Source organism: Nipponia nippon, unplaced genomic scaffold (assembly GCF_047370975.1).
Source record: "Nipponia nippon isolate SJK-2023a ecotype South Korea unplaced genomic scaffold, ASM4737097v1 scaffold_7, whole genome shotgun sequence".
In the NCBI taxonomy this organism is placed as follows: domain Eukaryota; kingdom Metazoa; phylum Chordata; class Aves; order Pelecaniformes; family Threskiornithidae; genus Nipponia; species Nipponia nippon.
Window position 1 is genome coordinate 49,012,831 of NW_028262391.1, and position 21,738 is coordinate 49,034,568.

General features: G+C 39.6%; 2 protein-coding genes across 6 annotated transcripts in view; one reads left to right on the forward strand and one right to left on the reverse strand.

The window, feature by feature from the left end:
* The window catches only part of PLCG2 (phospholipase C gamma 2), a 66,858-nt gene extending 54,304 nt beyond the window's left edge, over positions 1-12,554 (forward strand). For both annotated transcript variants that reach the window (XM_087739290.1, XM_087739291.1), the window contains 7 exons: positions 848-1,057; positions 1,668-1,813; positions 2,807-2,921; positions 4,268-4,435; positions 5,066-5,154; positions 8,619-8,803; positions 9,613-12,554. In XM_087739290.1, the coding sequence (XP_087595416.1) occupies positions 848-1,057; positions 1,668-1,813; positions 2,807-2,921; positions 4,268-4,435; positions 5,066-5,154; positions 8,619-8,803; positions 9,613-9,655 (956 nt within the window). In that variant the 3' untranslated portion in view covers positions 9,656-12,554. The remainder of the gene's footprint in view (positions 1-847; positions 1,058-1,667; positions 1,814-2,806; positions 2,922-4,267; positions 4,436-5,065; positions 5,155-8,618; positions 8,804-9,612) is intronic.
* Positions 12,555-12,699: 145 nt separating this feature from the next.
* Positions 12,700-20,460, reverse strand: SDR42E1 (short chain dehydrogenase/reductase family 42E, member 1). 4 transcript variants are annotated; one of them, XM_087739292.1, is made up of 3 exons: positions 20,373-20,460; positions 19,823-19,924; positions 12,700-18,452 (listed from the first exon to the last, which is right to left on the reverse strand). In XM_087739292.1, the coding sequence occupies exons 2-3, from the start codon at positions 19,888-19,890 to the stop codon at positions 17,345-17,347; spliced, it is 1,176 nt and encodes a 391-aa protein (XP_087595418.1). In that variant the 5' UTR covers positions 19,891-19,924; positions 20,373-20,460; the 3' UTR covers positions 12,700-17,344. The 4 variants fall into 4 exon arrangements, with proteins under 4 accessions (XP_087595418.1, XP_087595419.1, XP_009465520.2 ...); XM_087739293.1 differs by having other exon boundaries at positions 20,133-20,395; XM_009467245.2 differs by lacking the exon at positions 20,373-20,460 and having other exon boundaries at positions 19,823-19,986.
* Between the last annotated feature and the right edge of the window lie 1,278 nt (positions 20,461-21,738).

A 21,738-nucleotide genomic window follows, 5' to 3' on the forward strand; every position in this document is an offset into this window, starting at 1 on the left:
ACCCATGCAGTTTTCAGTGGTGCTTTGAAATTGTACACTGGGGAACTTGATGCTATTCAACTGTCACAAAAAAACTGTCACAAATTTCTAAATAGTTAACTAGAGACACCCTCTCGTAGGTGTCTTTTATGGGGAAGCTCACTAGTTATGTGTCAATTGACTCTTTTGAGATGAAAAACTCTGGCTGAACACTTGTGACTTGTTTGTAAAAACCTTCAAAATGGATTTGCTGTGCATTGTATAATTTTACTGTAAGAACCTGTTTGCCATTTATGTAAACTAGTGGAATGGTATATGGTTTCATAATATAAATGAGAATTGGGGTCTGTGTAAGTGCGGGTGTGGAATCTGACACAGAAATATGTACTACTTATTCCATTTTTTTGTCACTGCTGCTGGAGAAGCCAGCAAATGTGCCCTTTTTCTTTTAAGTTTCTTTGCAAATGTTTTTAATAAGCTGTCAGTGTGGTTAAGACATCATAATTATAGTAAATGTTTGAGGCATTGTTTAACCCTGGCTCACCCTTTCTTCTTCCCATTTAAACCCAGGAAAAGATGTCTCATTTAAATATGTGTTATAGTGGTCAGAAGTACATTATTAGCAATGATGAGATGAGAACATGACTATAGACTCTTATCTGCCCTGCTGCAAAGCATGTGGCAAGCAGGCAATTTTAACTTTCAAACTTGATGCCCAACCAATTTGCCGTGTCTGCATGAAAACTGTGCCAATTATTGCATTAAAGGACAAAGCAAAACACAAAGAAAGTGTTAGTAGAAATGCAGTATAAATGTCGACTTCTTTCTTCCTTTAGTAACCACTCTTTTTCCTCCTTACCCTGTGTAGAAAATCCTGATTTCAAAGAAATACGTTCCTTTGTGGAAACCAAGGCAGAGAGCATTGTTAAGCAAAAGCCAGTTGAGTTGTTGAAATACAACCTGAAGGGACTGACACGTGTCTATCCGAAAGGACAGAGGGTCGACTCATCGAACTATGACCCATTTCGCCTCTGGCTTTGTGGCTCCCAGATGGTGGCCCTTAACTTCCAAACTCCAGGTAATATGCTCTTTAAAAAAGGATCTAATCCACCTTCCATTTCACCATAAATGAGCTCCTTTCAGGCTCCTCTGCCATTATAGGCACTGTGGCTGTCCTATTTATTTGTACTTCCCAGCAAGAAGGGATGTGCAAGAACTAAAGTTTGGTTTTGAATGTGTGGATTGCCTGATAGAGCTGGTCCCCAAAAATCAGTCTCCAAAAGCCCTGTCTCTGAGCCTAACTAGCCCCAAAGTCTAAAAGATTTATTTCACCTTGATCTCTTTGTGATAAGCAAGCAGAGATATTTACAGTAAGTTTCAGGTGGATGAACAGTTGTTCAGCCCCAGGGAAGGCTGTACTCCACTTTCTGGTAAGGGCCAGCTAGCTTATAAGACATTGATAAGAAACTAACTGTGAATGGAGACGGGTTTATCGTGATTAAAATTGGTAAGGAATGGCCTGTTAGGTTCAGTGCCTGAAGGGAACCGAGTCTTCCAACTTACCTTTCCAGCTCTTTCTGATAAAGTGGTGACCAGAAAGAATTACAGAGAGGAGCCATTAGTCTGGTACTTCCTTAACTTTATTCAAATGGGGATCTTCTGTTATGACTGTTTAACTCTCTCCCTAGATAAATACATGCAATTGAACCATGCCTTGTTTTCACTTAATGGACGCACTGGCTATGTTCTGCAGCCAGAAAGCATGAGAAATGAAGAATATGACCCAATGCCAAATGACTCGAAGAGGAAATTGCAGATGATTATGACAGTGAGGGTAAATCTCTTTTTGTAAATTATGTTTTTTACAAGTCATAAATATCTATAAAACTAAAAATAAAGCTATTATATTTCAGAGCAAGATCTGACAGATTGTCAAAATACTGTTTTTAAATGTCCGTGTATTTGAGAATAAAACTAATTCCACTGGTTCCTGAAAAGAAATATATATCTTTATCATGCTAATGAAGCACGTGCTATAGGACTGAAAACACAATCCTGGGATAATTTTATAAAATTGCTAATAAAAATTCTAAATGAGCTAACTTGCATTTCCAATCTAATGACTTCTCAATAGAAGGGTCCTATTGTAGATTGGTTAGCAGCAGACTAACTAGTTCAGAGATTTCCAGCGTGGAAGAAAGATATTTATAACGAAATATAGAAACTAAGCAGAAAAAATAATAAGCTGATCCCCCCCTTCACTGTAACTTAATCAGAGTGCCACTCATTTTTCATGAAGAGATGGGTTTATTATTTGAAAATTATGCCATGTTGTCTTCTGGTGCCAAACAGGAATTGAACTTGTTTCTGTTCTCAGTTGCTGTACAATAAGAGATGTCCTTTAAAAATATGTTGTCTGAGAAAGAAGAAACACATTAACTGCTTTTCACTGCAGTTTAGAGAAGAGGTAAACAGGGGCTGTGAATGTAAAGCAAGAATGTCTTAAAATAGATATGTAATAAAGACTGAGGAAAGATAACAAAACTTATGTTACAGGCCTGGTCTGGAACTGTATACTGTGTGTAATGAATGGCAGCTACAGTATCTTACAATGAAAATCATTGGGTTGCCCAAACAATGGAAGATATTATTATTGGTGGCACAGATAGTATGTTTAATACATGCAAACATATTCAAGAGAGGGAGTGTGTATTTTTGCATGTTCTGGATTTTTTTCCCCCTCTAGTTCTGTAGGCTTCCTTCTGTACAGAAATAATGATGCCAAGTTTCCTTTGGAGGTGGTTATAATTTACAGTTGCTTTTGCAGGTTTTAGGTGCTCGTCATCTCCCTAAACCTGGTAGAAGCATTGCTTGTCCCTTTGTAGAGGTAGAAATTTGTGGGGCTGAATATGATAACAACAAATTCAAGACAACAGTTGTGAGTGAGTATCTGCGGTTTTCTGTGTTGTAGGGATATGGTTATACTTCCAGTGCACTTAAATAAAGCGAGGAGAGGATGACCATGAATTTATGCTGTCTGTAATTGGCCAGCAACCTATATAGGAAGGAATAAGTTAACTGTTGCTCTGGACTGATGAGTCATATGATATTATTCTCTTGCTTGCCTCAGGACCAGTTAATCTGAGAAACTCCCATGTATATCAAATTTAGAAAAAAAAAGGACTGTTGCAGTTTATTAAAAAAAACCCAAACCCAAAAAAACCCCCCAAAACTAACACAAACCAAAAACCCAAACCAAAACAAAAAAAAGTCGCAATTCTGTTATATTTTTGCCTATGCATAAGTTTGTGTATTTGCATATTTTAAAAAATTGCTGTCTTGAAAGTGCCTACAGCAGTGCTAGTCAGTTCGCAAAAGTCTGGCCCAAATGGGGACTTTTACTACTGTGAGATCCAGACTGCGTTTATTTAAACTCGGGTTGTAAGACTGGCATCCCCTTGCAGACAGCTTGGGTATATCGGGCTGTAAAGTAGCATAACTTGCCATGCAGTAGAAGTTTGATCAAAGCTCACTCCTGGTGAGTTCTGGATAAGGGGTGTGTGTTTGTGTGCATGCGTGTTTGTGTGTACACAAGCATCATTTAAGTGCGCTGAAATGGGGCAATATCTCAGCCACTTAATATTTCACCATTTAATATTTCTGGATGCAGCAGTGTTCCTCTAGTAGACAAGAGGCTTTGGTTCTAATTATCCAAACCACTGATACCAGTGGAAAATAAACACAGAATCAGGAGCAGAATGTGCATTTTGGCTTTTCGGTACTTCAGAGAAGAGGATTATGATTTTAAGTTTTTGTGGGAAGTGACCAAGACTTTAGAGAGCAAACTCCCTGGCTCTGTCACACATACCAAATTACTCGGCGTTCTATACATGACTATAAGAATGGGGCCATTGTACATTAGTCTTCCCAGTGCTTTTCATGCTTTTACTCTGATACAGCGCACGAGGCTCACAAACATGAGCAATGAATTAGCTTTTTTTTTTTTTTTTTTACAAATGCGTGTCCAAAGAGGTTTTATATGTTTAAATACAAATAATAGCCTTTCTTCATGGATTTCCATCCCTGCCAAGTTTCCTCCTATCTCCCCCCGCCCCCCCCCCCAATAAACAAATACAAACCTTCTGAAGCAGGGTTATAACAGGAGACAGATGGTAAATAGGATTTTTGGGCCTTTGTATCCCCAGAAAATGTCCTAGGATACATACCCATATGGGAATGAAGTGAAAATTATTGCTTCATACTGCAAATGTTTCCTTTTCCTTTACAGATGACAATGGCCTTAATCCAGTTTGGGCACCCTGTCCAGAGCAAGTAAAATTTGAAATTTATGATCCAAATCTAGCGTTTCTGCGCTTTGTTGTTTATGAGGAGGATATGTTCAGTGATCCCAATTTCTTAGCACATGCCACTTTTCCCATCAAAGGAATCAAATCGGGTAAGATCAGTGGGTATAATCAGGGGCTAAGTCAGAAAGATGCTGTTCGGCGTTGTTGTATTGTGGCTTTGCTCTCAGTAGCAGCTACAACCAAAGGACAAGTGCTCTTTTGATCCGAGTTCCTTTAATCCATTGTTTATTATGATACTGGGTGTGTAGCATATAAGTATTTAAAATAATCCTCTCATCCTCTTGAAATTCGTTCTTATTAATTGAGATAGGAAAGCATTATGTAGAATAATTTGCACTGTCTTTACCACATACTCCATTTCAGCAACAGGGTGATGACCTCTGAGTAAAATCTGGGAAGATTCTTTTTCTGTTTTGGTGTCAGTGCATTTGTTTTATTAATTATCTTAGATGTGGATGTACGTAGAGTAAGCTTTCTGCTTTCCTCTGCTTCTGGCTTTAGTTTTCAAGAGCACGTGAAATCATGTGTTTCTCGGTTTTGCTATTCTTGCCTTTTGCTTCCCTGTAATTGTCATAGCAAAGCCTGCTCTCAGCAGCGGAGCATTTGAGCAATGAAGAATCTGTTAGCCCTCAGGACTGTATGCACCGTTTTTGTGACTGCAGATAACCCTTTGCCTTGACTCTAATTGCCTTTGTATATGTTCCGCCCCCCACCCCCAGGTTTTAGATCAGTTCCTCTCAAGAACGGCTATAGTGAAGATATAGAGCTGGCCTCGCTTCTGGTTCACTGTGAAATGCAACAAGTTCTGGTGAGAACCACTGGGGTGTTTTTTTTGTGCACTTAGATTGCATGTTATCAATTCTTTGTGGAAACCAGGAAATAAGGAGTTAGTTTTCTGTTCTGTGTCTGATGTGCTATTGTCAGGCTTTTCTTCTGTAGGTACTGAGGAAGACCAATAACGCAAATTGAGTTACTCTCCCTCTGGGTGGACAGATTACATAGTTCTTAAAAGAAAGAATGCACTAACAAAGCCTCATTACCTCCACTAGTTTTTGCTGTAACAGCATGGTCATTGTCTTCCTCTATGAACTGACTGATGCCATACAAAGCTAGCTAAATTCAGCTTTGACTTCATAGAATAATCTTTTTTTAAAGGTCCTACATAAAAGGAAATCACTTTAGGAAGAGAAGATAGTAATTTCTCCCAGTATTTCATTAAAACAAACAACCATTCAGGTGGAAGACATATTCTGGTTCCTACAGAAGTGCTAATCTGCTTCTTTTAAGCCTCTTTAAAATACCTAATTGAAGTACTAGTACTTTTAAACATACAGGGGAAAAAAATAATGATGCATCCTTGCTTATGAAGCCAGGCATTAAAGCGGCTGATCTGTGAACAGCATTTGTTGGTGTTCCAAATGTGCTATTGTGTATGTTGATTTGAAGCAGGATTATTCTCAGACTCTCTCAATAATTTATGTAATTGAAATACACTGGTGTAGAGGCCATGTGATGGAATTTTAAAGATGCTTCTGGGAAGTGGGTATTTCAGGGTGCTTTCCAGTACACTTCAGATTCAGAGGAAAAAAATAAAGGTCCAACTTCTTGTTTGTAGTCTTTTACAACCATTCAGGCTTCTGCTGCAGTTCACACCAGTGTACATTATTTTTCCTGATTAAAACACCAACTTCTGCTAACTGTAAGTCGTCATGTCTCTGGAGGGATTTGCGCCTGCAGTTGCGTACACTGAAATGGAAATTACTGAATTCAGTCACATTCTTCTTCACAAGGGAGTGGCAACCTTTTTCAAACATCCTTTGTCAAGGTTTTTACAAAGCCACCTTGTAACACGTGATATAAAATGACTGTCTGTAATGACAGTGTTTGGCAGCCATGGTAGGTTCTTTCTGTTTGCTAGCAAAGTCATGAGAGCAGGAGAAGGCTAGAAGCTGAGACCAAGTGTGTGTGTGTCTGTGTGTGTGTAAACAAGAGAGACCTATGTCCTTTGAAGATAACATTTGAGATGTTATTTCATGGACACAAGTCCGATAGAGGAGGCCTGATAAACTGCTATTTTTTGGCTTGCTGCCTTTGAGAAAACTGGCAGCAACTCCCCATTGCCTAATATGTTGAGCATGGACATCACTTGCAGATACATTGCAAATTCCTCCTGCTGTGGTTTCTCTTCAGAAATTCAGATCATTATTTGCCTGGGGCAGGAGTAGCTCTTAAAGTGTTGTTCATAGCAGCAGTATGTCTCCCAATCTGTCAGCACCAAGTCCTTTGACAGTAGCACATTTCACACTCTTGAAGCCCCTTCTGCTTGTTAAGCCAAATGAAGATGCAGCACAGCTCTGTATTTTTACAGTGTCTGATGTCTCTGGGTGGTAATGCAGTGGCAGGAGAACTTTCAAAAATTTTCCCTTTTGTTTGGCAGTCTGCAACAAACCAAGACTTGCCATAGTTAATCAACTTCTAGAACTTTTGCCAGATCATTCAAGAAGCATCAGAAAAGATCAAGGCTGTCTCCATCTGTTCTTCTGCCCTGGTTTGTTTTTTTTTCTTTTTAAATGATGACCCTCCATGAAATGATATAATTTAATAACAGGCCTGTTTATATACAGAGCCCATCTGCATACTCTTGGAGATGAAATACAAAATTATAAAGGGGAATTACAGATGGCTGTGGAATTTTTCAGGAATAGAGAAGCAAGAATATTGTAGACGTAAGCATGCACATTTGTGAATTATTATGTGGGGCCTTATGCAGTTTCTGTTGAATTTAATCTGTTTTCTTGATACTGTAGAAATTGTACTATACTGAGGTTGTTGTTACATTCAGAAGCATGTCTTATTTGCTTGAAAATTGATTTACTTGCTTAATAAAGTGTGAGTATCTCTTCAGCATTTTCTGATTACAATCAGCCTCAATGGTGTATATGTTTTTAACATAAATCTTGAAGTGGACATTCTTAAATGGGGTTTTAAAGTCTAGCTTTGTGGATACATTTATTTACAAGAACAAACAGTAGCACATATGCATCTTGATGATTACAGCTGCAAATTGTTAATCGGCAATCTGCTTTTCCCTTTGCTATTTGGGAATACAAAGTTTCCTTCCCCTTTAAAAAAAAAAAAATTAAAAAATTACTTTTTAAATCTTAATCAGTAGCACAGCACTGAGGCTGTTTCAGTTGCTTCACCCCATACCTGGGTAGGAATGTGTTTCAGGGGGAAAAAGAAGGTTGAGGAAATGATCTTGTTGCCCTAACTGAAACCCCTTGGGTATGTTGCTAACCTATCAGTTTTCCTAGATCTGGACTGAGTACAGAAAGAGGCATTCTTATTAGTATGCTGCCTCTGAAAATGTTTGGATTTATTACATTTATTGATTGCATGTCATTTCTTGTAGGATGAGTATCTTGTTTTGCTGCTGATGTGAAAATTAAGACTTCAGTCCTGCCAGTACTATTCCCCACTAGTAACTCTATAAAGGAGACAGCTTTTGCATCCGAAGTTTTGAAGTATTAAAATAATTTGAAGTCATAAAGGGAATCATGATGATTATTTTATGTTTGTGGAGTATTTTGAGACCTTCTACTGTGGCTCGCATATAACAACAGAAACTCAGACTGCTGCAAATTATTTTTCAAATGCTTAAGTCAGTTCCTCTGCAAGTATTGAGTATAGAAACACAGGATCTGTCCTTCCTTCTTGATCATCTGAGTACTTGCTACTATTAGGGGTCCTATTTACTAGTCAGTATTTCGACCTTTAGTCTAGATTTCGGTAGGAAAGCACCAGGATTGGTAGTATGTCATGTAATACACAAATATGATGGAAGAGTAAAAATTTAAATTTTTTACAAAGTATTTTTAAAACTGTTATAGTCTGATAACCCATCATGATGCACCATTTGCTCTCCTTTCCTCAACAGACTGACTTGCTTTATTAGGGAAAAATATTTCAATAGAGGTGTTTAGATATACGCATTTCATGACTCGTGCTGGAATGTCCCTGATGCCCCCATTAGAGGGTATGGCTGGTCATACTGTGGGGCTGAGGGGTTTTTTTAGTGCTTTCTTAGTTAGTTAGTTAGTTAGTTTCCATAAATATTCCAGAAACATCTTATGAAGCTAATTTTCTAAAACGTTCTATAAAGCTAATGGAATGTGTTTAGGAAAACAAAATAATCCTCCAAACTATGTTGATTCTGTGTCATTTTGGGTATGTGTCTTACAAGTTACATTGATTTCCAATATTCTTTTGAAGGAAAGTGAAGAAGAGCTTTATTCCTCATGTCGGCAACTTCGGAAGCGCCAGGAGGAGCTTAATAACCAGTTGTTCCTTTATGACACCCATATGAATTTAAGGAATCCTAACAGAGATGCTATATTAAAAGAATTCAACGTGAATGAGCACAAACTCCAGATATATCAAGAGACGTGCAACCGCAGGTGGGTTGATAATCATTCTCCTTTCCAAGGCAGCTCTATCTAGACATGATTTATGGTAAGGAAATCTCAGATTTATCACAATGAGCATCTAAAGAGCGGCAAGGGTAGAATGAGCGTATCTGAAGCAAGGAAGGGCTGCAGTGAAGCAAGGTTGGGCTGCAAGCCGCTAGAGGCCAGCAGATGCTGTGAAATTGTCTGCTCAGTGAAATCTCAGTTTCAGTGATCACAGTGAAACATGTAAGCCTGTGAGTTTATATTCCTCTCTTCTCCTGCTTTCCAGGAGGAAGTATACACAGCCAAATAAATAAACCGCCTCACTCCTTCTACACTATCAAAGTTCTGTCCCTGGAAATGTCATTAGCATATTAGATATGTGGGAACAGAAGATGCTTCCAGATACACAAACCACAAAAGATAAAAACAGTATCGAGTTGTAACAGCATAGAATTGTCAGTTAAGTGTCAGTATGTTATCCAAAGCTTAGGGGAAGGATCTTTCTCCTTTGCCGCCACCTTTGGGCTGGGTGTGAGGGCGACAGACAGAGGCTTCATGTACCAGGAGGAAGTCTTGAGTAGGTCTCAAGATTGGATGAGAGGAAGACTTTTCTTTAAATATTTTTCCCCTTTTTTATGTGTGCTGAACAGCTGTGTGAATCACTGGTTTACTCCCATTTATTGAGGAAAAAAATTGCAATGCTTGTTGCTGATACATTACTCACCATTTGTATCTAAGTAAATTGAACTTGGTAGACTGTTTTCCTCTGAGAAATTCCTAGTAGACTTGACTTTTTCCTTTTCTTTTCCCTTAAGATTAAAGGAGAAGAAAGTCAGTAACAGCAAATTCTACTCTTAAAGCAATCATTCTTCGATGTGTGCTTTATGGTGCAGTTCAGGAAGAGATACTAATTTATCCTGGCCATCCTACTCAATGACGGTCTCATCAGACTGAATGACTGGAAGAAGAGCAGGAGGAGGAAAGATGGGTTTCCTTAATAATTTCTTGTTCTAAGAAAAACTGTTTTAATTCCTAATAATTTATATTCTGTACAAAGCATACCCTCTGTGCAGGCCAGACCTTCTGTGGTATTCAAGATTTTTAAAATTTGAGGGCATGTAGTTGGATAGACCTCACTTCTCATTATCAATACCTGAAGTACAAGTATAAATCATCTACTATATTTGTGTACGCAGGCTCTAGATAAGACATTCACAACAATTTGCATGCATGGAATCACACCACTTTAACAGCCTGGCTCCTTAAGATTAACTGGTAGTGAGTTATTAATTTATTAAATGCTGTAAAAGCACTTCTACACCAGCATTGTCACGTCACGTATGTTACAGTGCCCACGGCAGCAGATTGTACTTCTGATACTGTATAAAATATTTTGGGCAGCTGATAGCTCATACTGTATTGTCTCTTGTTAAAAGTTTTCTGTTACATTTTTGAGAATTAGATAATATGTTAATTTTGTTGAAACCAAATATCCTCTGTGACTGTAGTTGTGTTTTGCCTGTTGAACACTTTGTAAGGGTTTAAGAAAGGAACAATGTGTGAACCTGTATTCATAGCCCCTGTGAACTGATGTTGACAACCTCAAGGCACTGGAAGGAAAAGTTTAAGATATGCAGTAGGAAATATCTGTTTGTTTGCAGAAAGGAAGGATATTTTAAATTCTGAAAAGCATTTACTTTGGTGTATTATCATTTTGCAAATCCTTTCAGCTGCTAATGTGCTTAGAAATGAATTTTTTAATGAACTGTCCATTTTTAATCTTGCAATCCTACTTAGACTATAGCATCGAATGATAGTGTTCTGTAAATGTAGACCATTTTCCCAAAATCTATCTAATCCAAGAATGATAGTATGCACAAATATAGAGGTACATCGTTCTTACGGCTGTAATCAAATGAAGAACATGGAGCTACAGATGAGAAAACTTGTTAGATTAGTAAGTGTGTTTTCCTGCTGGAGCAGAACCAAAAGTCCTTCAATGGCATATTTAACACCAGTTGTCATAATTTGTATATGTGTTGGTTCTTTGTGCTAGCACTAAGTTCTTACTATCAATATTCCTAGTTGCTTTATCTCTACATGGGTGGAGGTTTGCTATCTGTATGCTTGACTTTAACTTTCAAATGTGTGCAGAGGAGTTAAGTTTTTCCGTCTAAGTGACTGCCTGAGGCATAAAATGCTGCATACATAGTGCTGTATTTCTGATCACAGAAAACTTGGATGGATTTGGGATTCATGGCCTGATGAAGCTGCCTCAGCAATTTTCAGTTGCTCTTGCTCCCCACGCTATGACTTCTGTTGTTTCAAGAGGCACTTAATTGATGCCATTGTGCATTCACAGATGGTGGTTTGAGGAACCCCCTTGAGGTTTTGGTTATTGTGTAAAGGCAGTCTTGTCTCAGAAAGTGCTATAATAGTCTGTCCCATAATGGGGTGGCTTCTGTAATTTTTTTATTATAAAGAAATTAATTACTAATCACCCAACTGAAAAGAGAAGAGGGCAAAGTTAAAGGCAATTCTCTGCTTTTCTTTATCCTGTCTGAAATCTCTTCAGTACCCCGTTGCGATTGACCTGTTCAAGGACTAGATGGGTGCAAACCCCCCTCAAACAAAGAAAAAAATCACATCAGCTGTGGATCTGGGAGCTGGAGCTGTAACCTAGACTGCTGCATAAAGCTGGGCTTACCTGCAATATCCAGGTGTAATGGGATGATCCAGTTGCTGTTCCTCAAGGAGGGGAACCTTTGGTGTGCATGCATTTTGTAGTGTGTTCCAGGACGTGGTTAGTTTGTCATATAATCAGTCCCTGTGCTATGTATTTCATGCAACAGCCTCCATGAGTCCCATTTAATGTTGTGAGAACACTGTTGTCGGCGTTGATCAGACAAGGTGGTCTAAAGCCTTGTCTGGAAGGTCCTGAGGCTGTTGCTACAGGTGGGACAGGATTTATAGGCAGCTGAGTATCAGCTAGGTTTGGACTGATCAGAAAAAACAGGAGACTACAGGATGCTAGGGCTTAGGGAGACCAAACCCTAGAGCTCGGGGCTGTTGCTGTGGTGGGTTTTTTGTTTCATTTTGTGGGGATTTTTTTTTTTTCTTTTTTAAGCTCAATTCCAGAGCAGTCATAACCAAATTGTCCATTTGTCCTGGCTTCTTTCATTGGTATGTGTATTCCTGACCCAGGACAGCCATTGTGTGATGAACACAAGAGTTCCTTGTGCTGCTGCTGTGCAAATATTTAAGACTTAGCACATTGTATAGTCCTTTGAAAAGTCCTGTGCACATTCTCCACGCATACATGATGTCAATAGTTACGAGGCACTCCCTCAGTATTTATGAAAATGCATTTCATTTTACAGTAAGACTTTTCCCCAGAGTGTAATGTTACACTGTATTCAGAAGGAAAATACTGCACTGGCTGTTTTGTTGACTTGCAAGTGATGGGCAAGGCTAGGAACTAACTCTTCTCTTGTTTCTTGCATTCTGTGTTTTAACTCCAAAACTTCACCTCTCAGTTCTTTGCCAGAGCAGACTCTGTAGCAACTTTGTCACAGTTGCAACTGTTTTAATATGAAAGTAGGTTTGAATGTGTGTGCTAGTTTTATAATCTAGGAGGAAAAATATCTATAAATTTTTTGAAGTTAACAATATCTGTTAAATTGTTATATTCTTATAGAAACTGTTTTAAATCCTTAAAATAACTTATTTTTAATAAATAATTTTTGATATCTCAGCAGTGATGTGAATGATGCCAGATGCTTCTTTCTTTAAGCATTGCTCATTGAATTTCACTCATTTTGCCAGTCATTTCAGGCAGTATGAGTGAGTTCTTACTGAAAAGTGGTCTGCTGGTGTGTTACGGTCTGTTCTGCTAGAGGTTGAAGGAAGGGCATTTCTGTGTTTTTAAGATGAACTGACTTATTGATTGTTTCCACAGACATGGTTATTGTTGCACTTCATCTGGCTGCAAACAAGCAGGGCAGAAGGAAAAGGTCAAAGATCATGTTTAACCTGCAACTCCTAACCGACCTTTCCCAGTGATAGGTAGATATAAACTTTAGCCCTAGTGAGCATCAGATTTGTATCAACTCAAACAATAAAGTCTGAATAAGGCAAAGATTAAGTTTGTAGTAATTTGGAAGAACAGTAATCTTGATGTTCACCATAAAATTGTGTCAGCTAATGTGCTTAGAAATGAATTTTTTAATGAACTGTCCATTTTCGATCTTGCAATCCTACTTAGACGATAGCATCAAATGATAGTGTTCTGTAAATGTAGACCGTTTTCCCAAAATGTCTCTAATCCAAGAATGATAGTATCCACAAATATAGAGGTACATCGTTCTTTTTGCCCATAAGGTTGCACGGGCAGAAGTGCTGCTGGGTGAATGCACGCTGTCTTTATGTTGTGATTTTTTTCATTGTTGGGAGTCTTGGGAACAAAATTTTTCTCAGTCTTCTGGTAACAATTATTTGCATATTGAACAGGAATCAGTATGGGGTATCTGCAGCCCAAGTCTTCCAGGAGGTCATTACATGAGCCAAAGGGTCTTTTATCACCTTTGAATTTGTGAGTATTGGTATGCATGAGTTCCGAAGTCCAAAAAATTTCTTCATTCAGGTGTTTTGTTGCCCATAGTCTCACTTTTTTCCATCTCAATGCATCTATAAGTTTCTCTGTTGCAAACATTTTTTTAGCTTTGCAGTTTTCAAACTAACCTTCTAGATGGTGAGATGGCATTAGCTGCGTACCAGGGATTATCTTTGAATTCTCCAAACTAGTTGTAAAAATCTGAATGCGGCGTGGAAACTGAAGTACAGTTGTTTGAAGTCTGCTATAGTCGTGTGTCAGCATTTCAAAGTGCAGTCCAACTAGTTGACTTTGTTCCAGACTGAAATTCCATGTATATCATTAGAAACAGAAGTTAAATATATTGAAAATTAACCTGCGGAATCAGCTGGGAGCCAAATTTATCTTCTGATCCATAACAGTATTTATAAACATGCACAGCTATCAGTTTTAAAAGAATGTAAAGTGCAGTTTCATTCATTGCTAGCCTACATTCTTAGCTGTTACTCCAGCAAAACAGGGAATCAGGAGCTTGACTAAAATAAAGCAGAAGTAGTTCCCTTAACACTTGTGTACTCCTGAATTGCAGTTTAATCCCCAGATCTTTTACAATATGTGTAAATTATCAGTGTTCAGGACACTTCTCTGAAGATCACATCATAAATTATTAAATATGCCACTATATTGTTGAAAGTATGTAGAAATTAGTAATAAATAGAAATGAAGGAAAATTTTGGTTGGGTCTCTTAGGAGAAGGCGCTATAAAAGTCTGGTCTACTTTAAGGATCATTGACATTTAAACTGCTACAATAAATATATTTAAATGTACATTAGAAGTGTAAGTTGTTCATGTATATCTGGCAAAGTTTTACCTGGACATGCTGTGAATGTGAGGTTAAGCATCTGACCAAAGATCCTTGAACTATTCACTTAAAACATCAGCATCATTCTTTATAGCGAGACACTTATCAATTGTTAAATAATTTTGAGGACTAGGAAAAATTGAAGCTGTGCTACATTTTCGGTTCTGCTTTTTCAGTTTTTAGATGCATTTCTGGTAATTCACTTTCAGGAAAACAGGTAATAGATTAGAATTTGGAAACAGACACAACACTTGAATTAATTAAGGTAATTTACTCAGCTATTCAGGCAAGAGTAGTAATAACAAATAAAAAACAGGAAGAAGGAGAGAGAATTCTCACTGTAAAATACTTAAAATAGAGCAGATGTGACTGGCTTTATACATATGTAATTTTCAAGCAATTTTAAAGTATCTCCTTAAGCCACAGATTTCCTGTTTTCATTTTGGAAAGAGGAGAAGTATCCTTCACCTCTTCTGTAGTCAGGACTTTGCTTTTTTTTACTAGGTGGAGCTGTATGACAGGGAATTAATGAATATACCAGTACACTGTTGATGGGGTCTGGGGTAGCCATTGCCAAGCTGTGCCTTATTTCTCCTGACAAGCCCCTGATTTAGTACCCTGTGCTCGAGCAGAAGTCACGGGCTGTTGGGACAAAGTAGTGCCTCCTATTCTGTTATCAGTGAAAAGTTCTGTCCTTGATTCCAGACAAATGAGAAGGCTCATGTGTTGAGCTCAGCTTCTGCAGGAGTTCTGGTATTCGTGTTTTAGGGGGTTTTTTTGTTGGTTTTGGTTTTTGGGTTGGTTTTTTTTTGTGTGTCTTCTTAGGAGCTTCCTCTTCTGTTGTACCTAAAAAGCTATCCAGGGCTTTAACCTCAGCCAGCATTAACAGTGTGAATTTAGGCTTCATGAGTTTAGGACCCTTTCATAGATTTTTCCACCAACCCCACCACTGAGATAATTATGAATGGCAGTAGCTGAGTTTTGCTAATAAAAAGATCACAAATAGGAGAAGAAATTCCTCTAGGGCACAGGAGTTATGTTCCGTATCTTAAAAGATCTTTTTACAAGACCGAGCGTGAAATACTGATACTATGGTTCTGTGCAATAGGCTTGTGCAATTTCTTGTACGTGTTGTTTTTGTCCGTTGCTTCTGCTGGCATTAAAATTTCTTAATCTATTTCTGATAACATTGTGTCAAAACCAGAGAACTTAAAGGGGAGAATAACCAAGTGGTTTTCACGTGGAAAAAAAAAACAGGGCCTGTTGGAAAGAGAACAGCGGGCCGATGCTTTCGTGAGGTCACAACTGTCTTTTTTCTGGTTTATTACAAAGCAGGTTTCTTCTTCCTGCAGACTGTGGTGATGTGTATTAATGACTTCTGGAGAGCGGCCCTTCTGCCATCAGCACTCTGTTGGAGGCACATAAGCTCTTTATAAAGGAGCGCAACGCTCCTGCTACGCAAACACCGCTGCCCCAGGCCCCCTCAATTTATTTGCAATTATAGGGGGGAAAAAAAAAGTTGAGTTCTCTCTTGAGCTGTCCCTCAAGCTAAGTATTACATTTAGTTTCTTTCATGGTGTGCACATTGGTAGGGGAATGAAGGAGGAGGAAAGTCAGATTTCAAGCAAAACAAAACATGTCGTTATCAATAGTGATTTTTTTTTTAAAGGTAAACTTCTCAGGAAAAGAACTCAACATTCAAAAAATAATGCTGTCTTCAGTCATCATTAACTACAGAAATTTCAATCTTCTAAACACAGGTGGCAGTGGACTTTTAGCTGGGTTTCTCTATTTAGGCATTCTTGTTTTCTGAGAATCCTTTAACAATGCAGTAGAACTACCGCCTGTCTCTTCCTCTTCACTTCCCCATTTAAATCCCAGTAGAGTTCAACAGAACTGAAGTAACTGGACCTTACACAAAATTAAATTAAGACCAGTGTAGTTCCAGCTATTAAAATGGAAAGACTAAAGTTTAAAGAGAACTGTGAACTTCTTGAAGGACTGTCCTTTTTTCAATCAGTACTGAAGCTGTAATGCAGATGGGTTAAGGGAAAACAACTTTGTGATTTAACATTTTGATGTGAAGTTTCTCAGTAGCTCTTCCTATATTAAACTGACAGAGATGAGGGAGTTGCTAGAGACAGTAGTGACCTGTACTTAACAAGGTCTTATTTTCTATTCTTAAAACTCCACAAAATTATGAGTTTCATTGCATCAAGGGTTTATCATCCTACTACAAAGGTGATGTTCTATTCAAATAGTGTCAGGTGTTAAAGAAATATTATTAAAGGCTAAAAATGTTTTATAAACAGTGGAACATGAATGTAATCACTTACCAGATGTCTTTGATGGATTATTTGTTTAACCATTCAATAATGCTGGGAAAAAATCGTAGGTTTTATTTATGAATGCACTTTAGCTAGCTCATTCATTTTAAACAGGCATATTTTACTGTTAGAAAAATCTACAAATTTGTGCTGCTTCAAGCACTTTGCTATAACTTAGATTAACCATTGTGCATTTTCCAGAAATGTCATTAGATATCACAGAGTTAACTCAGAAAAGCATACCGGAATGTATTCATTAAAAAAAAAAAGGCATTTATTTATTGTCTAGCAGTTTATCAGTTAATCTTGGTTAGGCATATATACATCCAAGCTGGAAAGCAGAATTTGGTCTTGGAATGTGATCCAAGAATTAAGTTTCTCCTCCTCTGGATCGTGTAGCACAAACTCTTTAAAGGGCAGGGACCAAGAGTACAATCCCATCATGGAGGAGGAAGGGTCAGTCTAAGGACATTTTTTCCATTCACTGTAGTGTGCTGTTGTACCTGAAAATAAAATGCTGTTTGCAGTAATACTGAGCTTCATCTTGTTAGTGATCTGATCAATTTTACTTTGAAGAGGAACTATGTATAAAAATTACACCTTTTTACTCAGCGGTTCCATTCCTTGGGGATAAAACTGTTAAAGATATTTACCTGAATGACACAAATGTGTATTTCCTTGGGTTTTTTTATTATCTGTCTGTCAAAACCAAGAGTGTTCAGAGAACATAAGTAAATTCTGTCCTCCATACTCAGCGTTGCATCTTTCAGAGTGGAAATGTAACTACAGATGGAAACCACGAGACCATCACAGCAATCAGCAGCAAGAGCAATCCTCCATCCCTAGCAAGGTGCATCATGGTGTACTTTCTCTGCTTTGGTCCACATCCCCGAGATCTAAACCACTCGACCACTTCCTTCAGGCTATATTGCTGAGGCTCATACCCCAGCTCCTTTCTGGCCTTCTCCATACTAAAATAATGCGTGACACCAGTTTTGTAAACCTCTGTGCGAGTGAGGAGAGGCTGAAAATTATAAACGCGACCTACAAGAAAATGAACTACTTCAGTAAGGAATGCAAAAAAATAGACAAGGGAGAGAGGAAGACGACGGGTTGGGAACTTGTAACCCAAACCTTCCACTAACGGTCGGAAAAATTCAAAGTTATTTACAGGCCTGCCATCTGAAATAAAATAGGCTTGGCCTGCAGCTATGTGCTTTTTGTTGGCTTTGAGGGCCTCAGAGGCAAGGATATGAGCCTGAACTAGATTGTCTACATGTACAAATTCTACTAAACTAAGAGGATCTCCATACACAAATTTAAACAGTCCCCTTTCAATGTAACTAACTATTCTTGGAAGATGTCTTTGTTCTCCAGGCCCATAGATGCCTGCTGGTCGGAGAGCACAAGTCCTTAATACACCTTTCCCATTTCCAAGCTCAGCACCATTTGCCTCCAGCACCTTCATTTCAGCTAAAGATTTGGTCCGGGAGTAGTGATCTGGATGAAGGTGAAGAGGTAGATAAGGCAGAGATTCGTCCCCATTTTCTATAATCTGACCTCCAAATATCACGTTATATGTACTTGTATAAACCAGACTCGACACTCCTGTGCTCTTGCAGGCTTGGATGACATTTTCTGTTCCTTTCACGTTAACATCTTCTATAAGTTTTCGGTTCAGCTGCTCCCTGCCAGACATGCCATAGGAAGCGATATGGAATACGCAGATTACATCTCTAAGAGCCTCTTCCACTTCAGACAGGCAACAGACATCCCCTTGCATAAACTTTATTCCCTCTGGCACGGTTTGAAGTGGCTTCACAACATCAAAGAGAATCACATCAACTCCCTTTTGGTATATGGCACAACCTAAACTAAAACGTGATGGAAACCGTATGTTAGTATACATAGCATAATGATGCATGAAACATTTCATCTGGAGGTAAGAGAAGACTATTAACTATTTTAATACTGATTTTTTTTTTCCTTTTTTTTCTGATGGGAGTCTTAAGTATTCAGCCATCTACTATGGGGAAGATTCAACTGTGATACTTCAGGTACTGAACTAATTTCTCATGCTCCATCAATACTTTGGAGAAAAAAAAAAAAAGGAAAAAAGAGGCAGAACTGCTGTAAGGGAGAATTCAGAACAGAAATAACTGAAGTGCTTTCAGCAGCCTTTTAGAAGAACCCAGCTATTTCCCTGCTTCTGTCACCTACAGATCAGCAATAGCAAACCTTTCAGATGTAAACCTGTAGTCAAGTATTTTAAAAAAAAAAAAAATACTGGTTTTATCTTAATGCTTTTGTACCATCCCAGTTCTGTCAGAACAACAGGTTGGTCTTCACCGTTGCGTTTGAAAACTATGGAGAAGAGGAATGAGCGAGATGCTTCTAAGCTGGCATGAATACTTTGCCACATGTCTACATCTTACTCCAAGTCACAGGTATAAACACAGGTATTGACACAAAGTATAAATCTGGTATTCCTCTCCCCCTTTCCTGCAACTGTCGTATTTCTATAGTGCTTAAAGGGGGAGACAGTGGAGGAAAAAGCCAAGCAGAAGTCAGATAGGTTTCTTCTGAGATTTCCTCCCCCTCCCCACTTGAAATTTACTTTTTGGTCATGACTGTAATCTCTCTCACCTATGTAAGCAGTTATAACTCTGAGAGTACTCTAGAAGGTAGTGTGGCACTTAAAATAGAGTTTTTTCTTTACATGGCCTGCAGAGCCATCTACCGTAAGGGGAAATGGATTTCACTGAAATATGTACCTTATTAACAACTCTAATCGTAAAACATCACTGTCCATAAAAATAAATATATTCTTGAGAGTGGAGAGCAGCTGGAGTATTTAATCTATATGGCTAAGCACATGTGTAACTATTTGCAGGCCATGGCCTACTGTCCAAAGAAAGATCTGCATACAAGTGTAGGCTTGCTCTTCAGAGTAGGCTGAAAGATGATGATCTCAATCCCCATTACAAAGGTGACCAGGCAAGTAAATGTCTGCAAGTCAGCTGATGCTTGACATTTGGAAATAGAATAACATATTTACTTAAAACATGTGGAAACAGAATGACGTGTTTGTTTAAAACTGAGGTCCAAGATGAATCGGATGGGGGTGAACTGGATCAGGTATCTCAGGCCCATGGTCTTCCCTTTTACAGACGGATTTTGTTGCCTTACCAGCAGCGATCTTTTACATTTATTCTTGTATGTAGTAACTATTTAATGCACTAACCGGAAGCCAAAATAACCGCCTCCTCCAGTGATGAGGACTCTTTCCTTGGCAGTATTTTCGGGTTCCATCCTCTTTCCTTTGGCACTATTTAAGGAAATTAACCTATAAAACACATTGTAAATACACACATTAAAATCAGTCTGAGTTTTAATATCACTACACATTCAGTTATTCACAGATCTGATCTATTGAGGCCTTTCATTTCACCATCTGCTAGGCGAGGCAGAAACACATTCCGCCCTGGTGTGTCTCAAAAGAGAGGTTATACTTGGAGAAAAAATGACTGCTGTGGAAAAAAGCAAATATACACCTGCCGTTATGAAGAGTTAGTTAAGTCTTCACCGTCCCTCCCCGGGCCTTGCTCTAGTCCGTGTACACCGGCTGCAGGCAGGGCGGGATCGGGCGCCCTCAGCACGGCAACCCCGCACGGGGCACGGCCCTCTCGGAACCGACCGTCAGGGAGCGCAGAGCCGCGCTGAGGAGCCCCCGCAGGCGGGAAGGGGGCTTGGGGGAGCTCCGCGCCCGAGGCTCGGCGGGCTCCCGCCCGTACCTGCTCTGCCGGCCGCCGCCTTCTCGGAGCGCCGCGCTGCTGCGGTGCCGGCGCCGCTGGGCTTCACGGGAAATGGAGTTTCGCGGGGGCGGTGGGCGGGTGCCGAGCGACAAGATGGCGGCGGGGCCGTTTGGGTGGGGAGTGACTCGGTGGGTGTGGAATTTTTGTCCCGGTGAACGTCGGTGAGTTGGAGTGTGCCGTGTTGTGTCAATTTGCGTGCCCGGAAGATGCTGCTTTTCCCCTTCTCTTCCCCAAGGACACTAGACCAGAGCTTGGCTCTCAGCATGAGGCGCTTTAGAATGGGGCATCTCCTGTTGGCTTTGAAATCTGAGCCCTTTCCAGCTGTGTCACACCCCGATGTTTGTACTCTTCCCTCAGTGGGTGCCTGCAAGTATCATCCCAGGGGTGTGAGGCTCTAACCAAGTCTGGGACACTTAAGAGGGGCCTTGTGGCTAAAAAGCTCTTTAGTCTCAGGTGTTTTGGGTGGACAGGGGAGTTTCTGGCCTCGCTGCTGAACATGCTGGTACGAAGATACCTCAGCCGCCTTCGAATAACCCACCATGTCCGGGAGACCTGCGCCCTCGCAGCATCTCAGGGCCATGAACATGGCCGTCCTGCATCCTGGTGCATCCGTCGCAAGCCGCGTAACACGCTAACAGAAGTCCGCTGCGCCTCGTGCAGAGGCTGAAATGGTTTTGGCCGTGGGAAACCAGTGCACAGTGCTGACTTACTGCAGCAGAATTGCTCCCGCGTTAAGCATCAGCAGCTCACTGCAAGCTGGCTGCGAGAGAGCGCCGTAATAGGAAAACAACAAAGAATCGCACTATCAAAGCCTGTTTTGTGGTATTTTCCCTTTTTCTTCTGCAGAAGTGTGAGTCGCTTGGGGAATGTTAGAAAGAACTCAAGAAGTGGATTCAGTGTCAAAACTACTTAAAACACTCAAGTTCCTGTTTTGCAAAACCTTGGCAGAAGTAGACGCAGTATGCTGTGTTTTTATTTTGATTGATGGCAAGAACTAAAACTAAGCAGATTCTAAAAAGAATTCTGTGAGCATTAAAGAATTTTTTTAGCGATGATTTCTTGCTGGTGAACCTCTGTGACTCTTAAATAGCAATTTCAAGCATTGAACTTGTGCTGTACAACCTGACTGTGCAGAGCTGCTGCATCTATGTAGATGTGTAGAGTGTCTGGTTTTGGAGGGCATCCTTCAATCATAGCTGATTTCCCTGGCTGCTGTCTGTATGGGCAGAAGAGTGGGTTTGAGGCAGCCTTGGAGCATCCCTTAAAATGCCATGCAGATGTATAATCGATGGTGTGTTCACAAAGATATGAGAATTCTAGCTCAGAAGCAGAAAAATTGCTTATG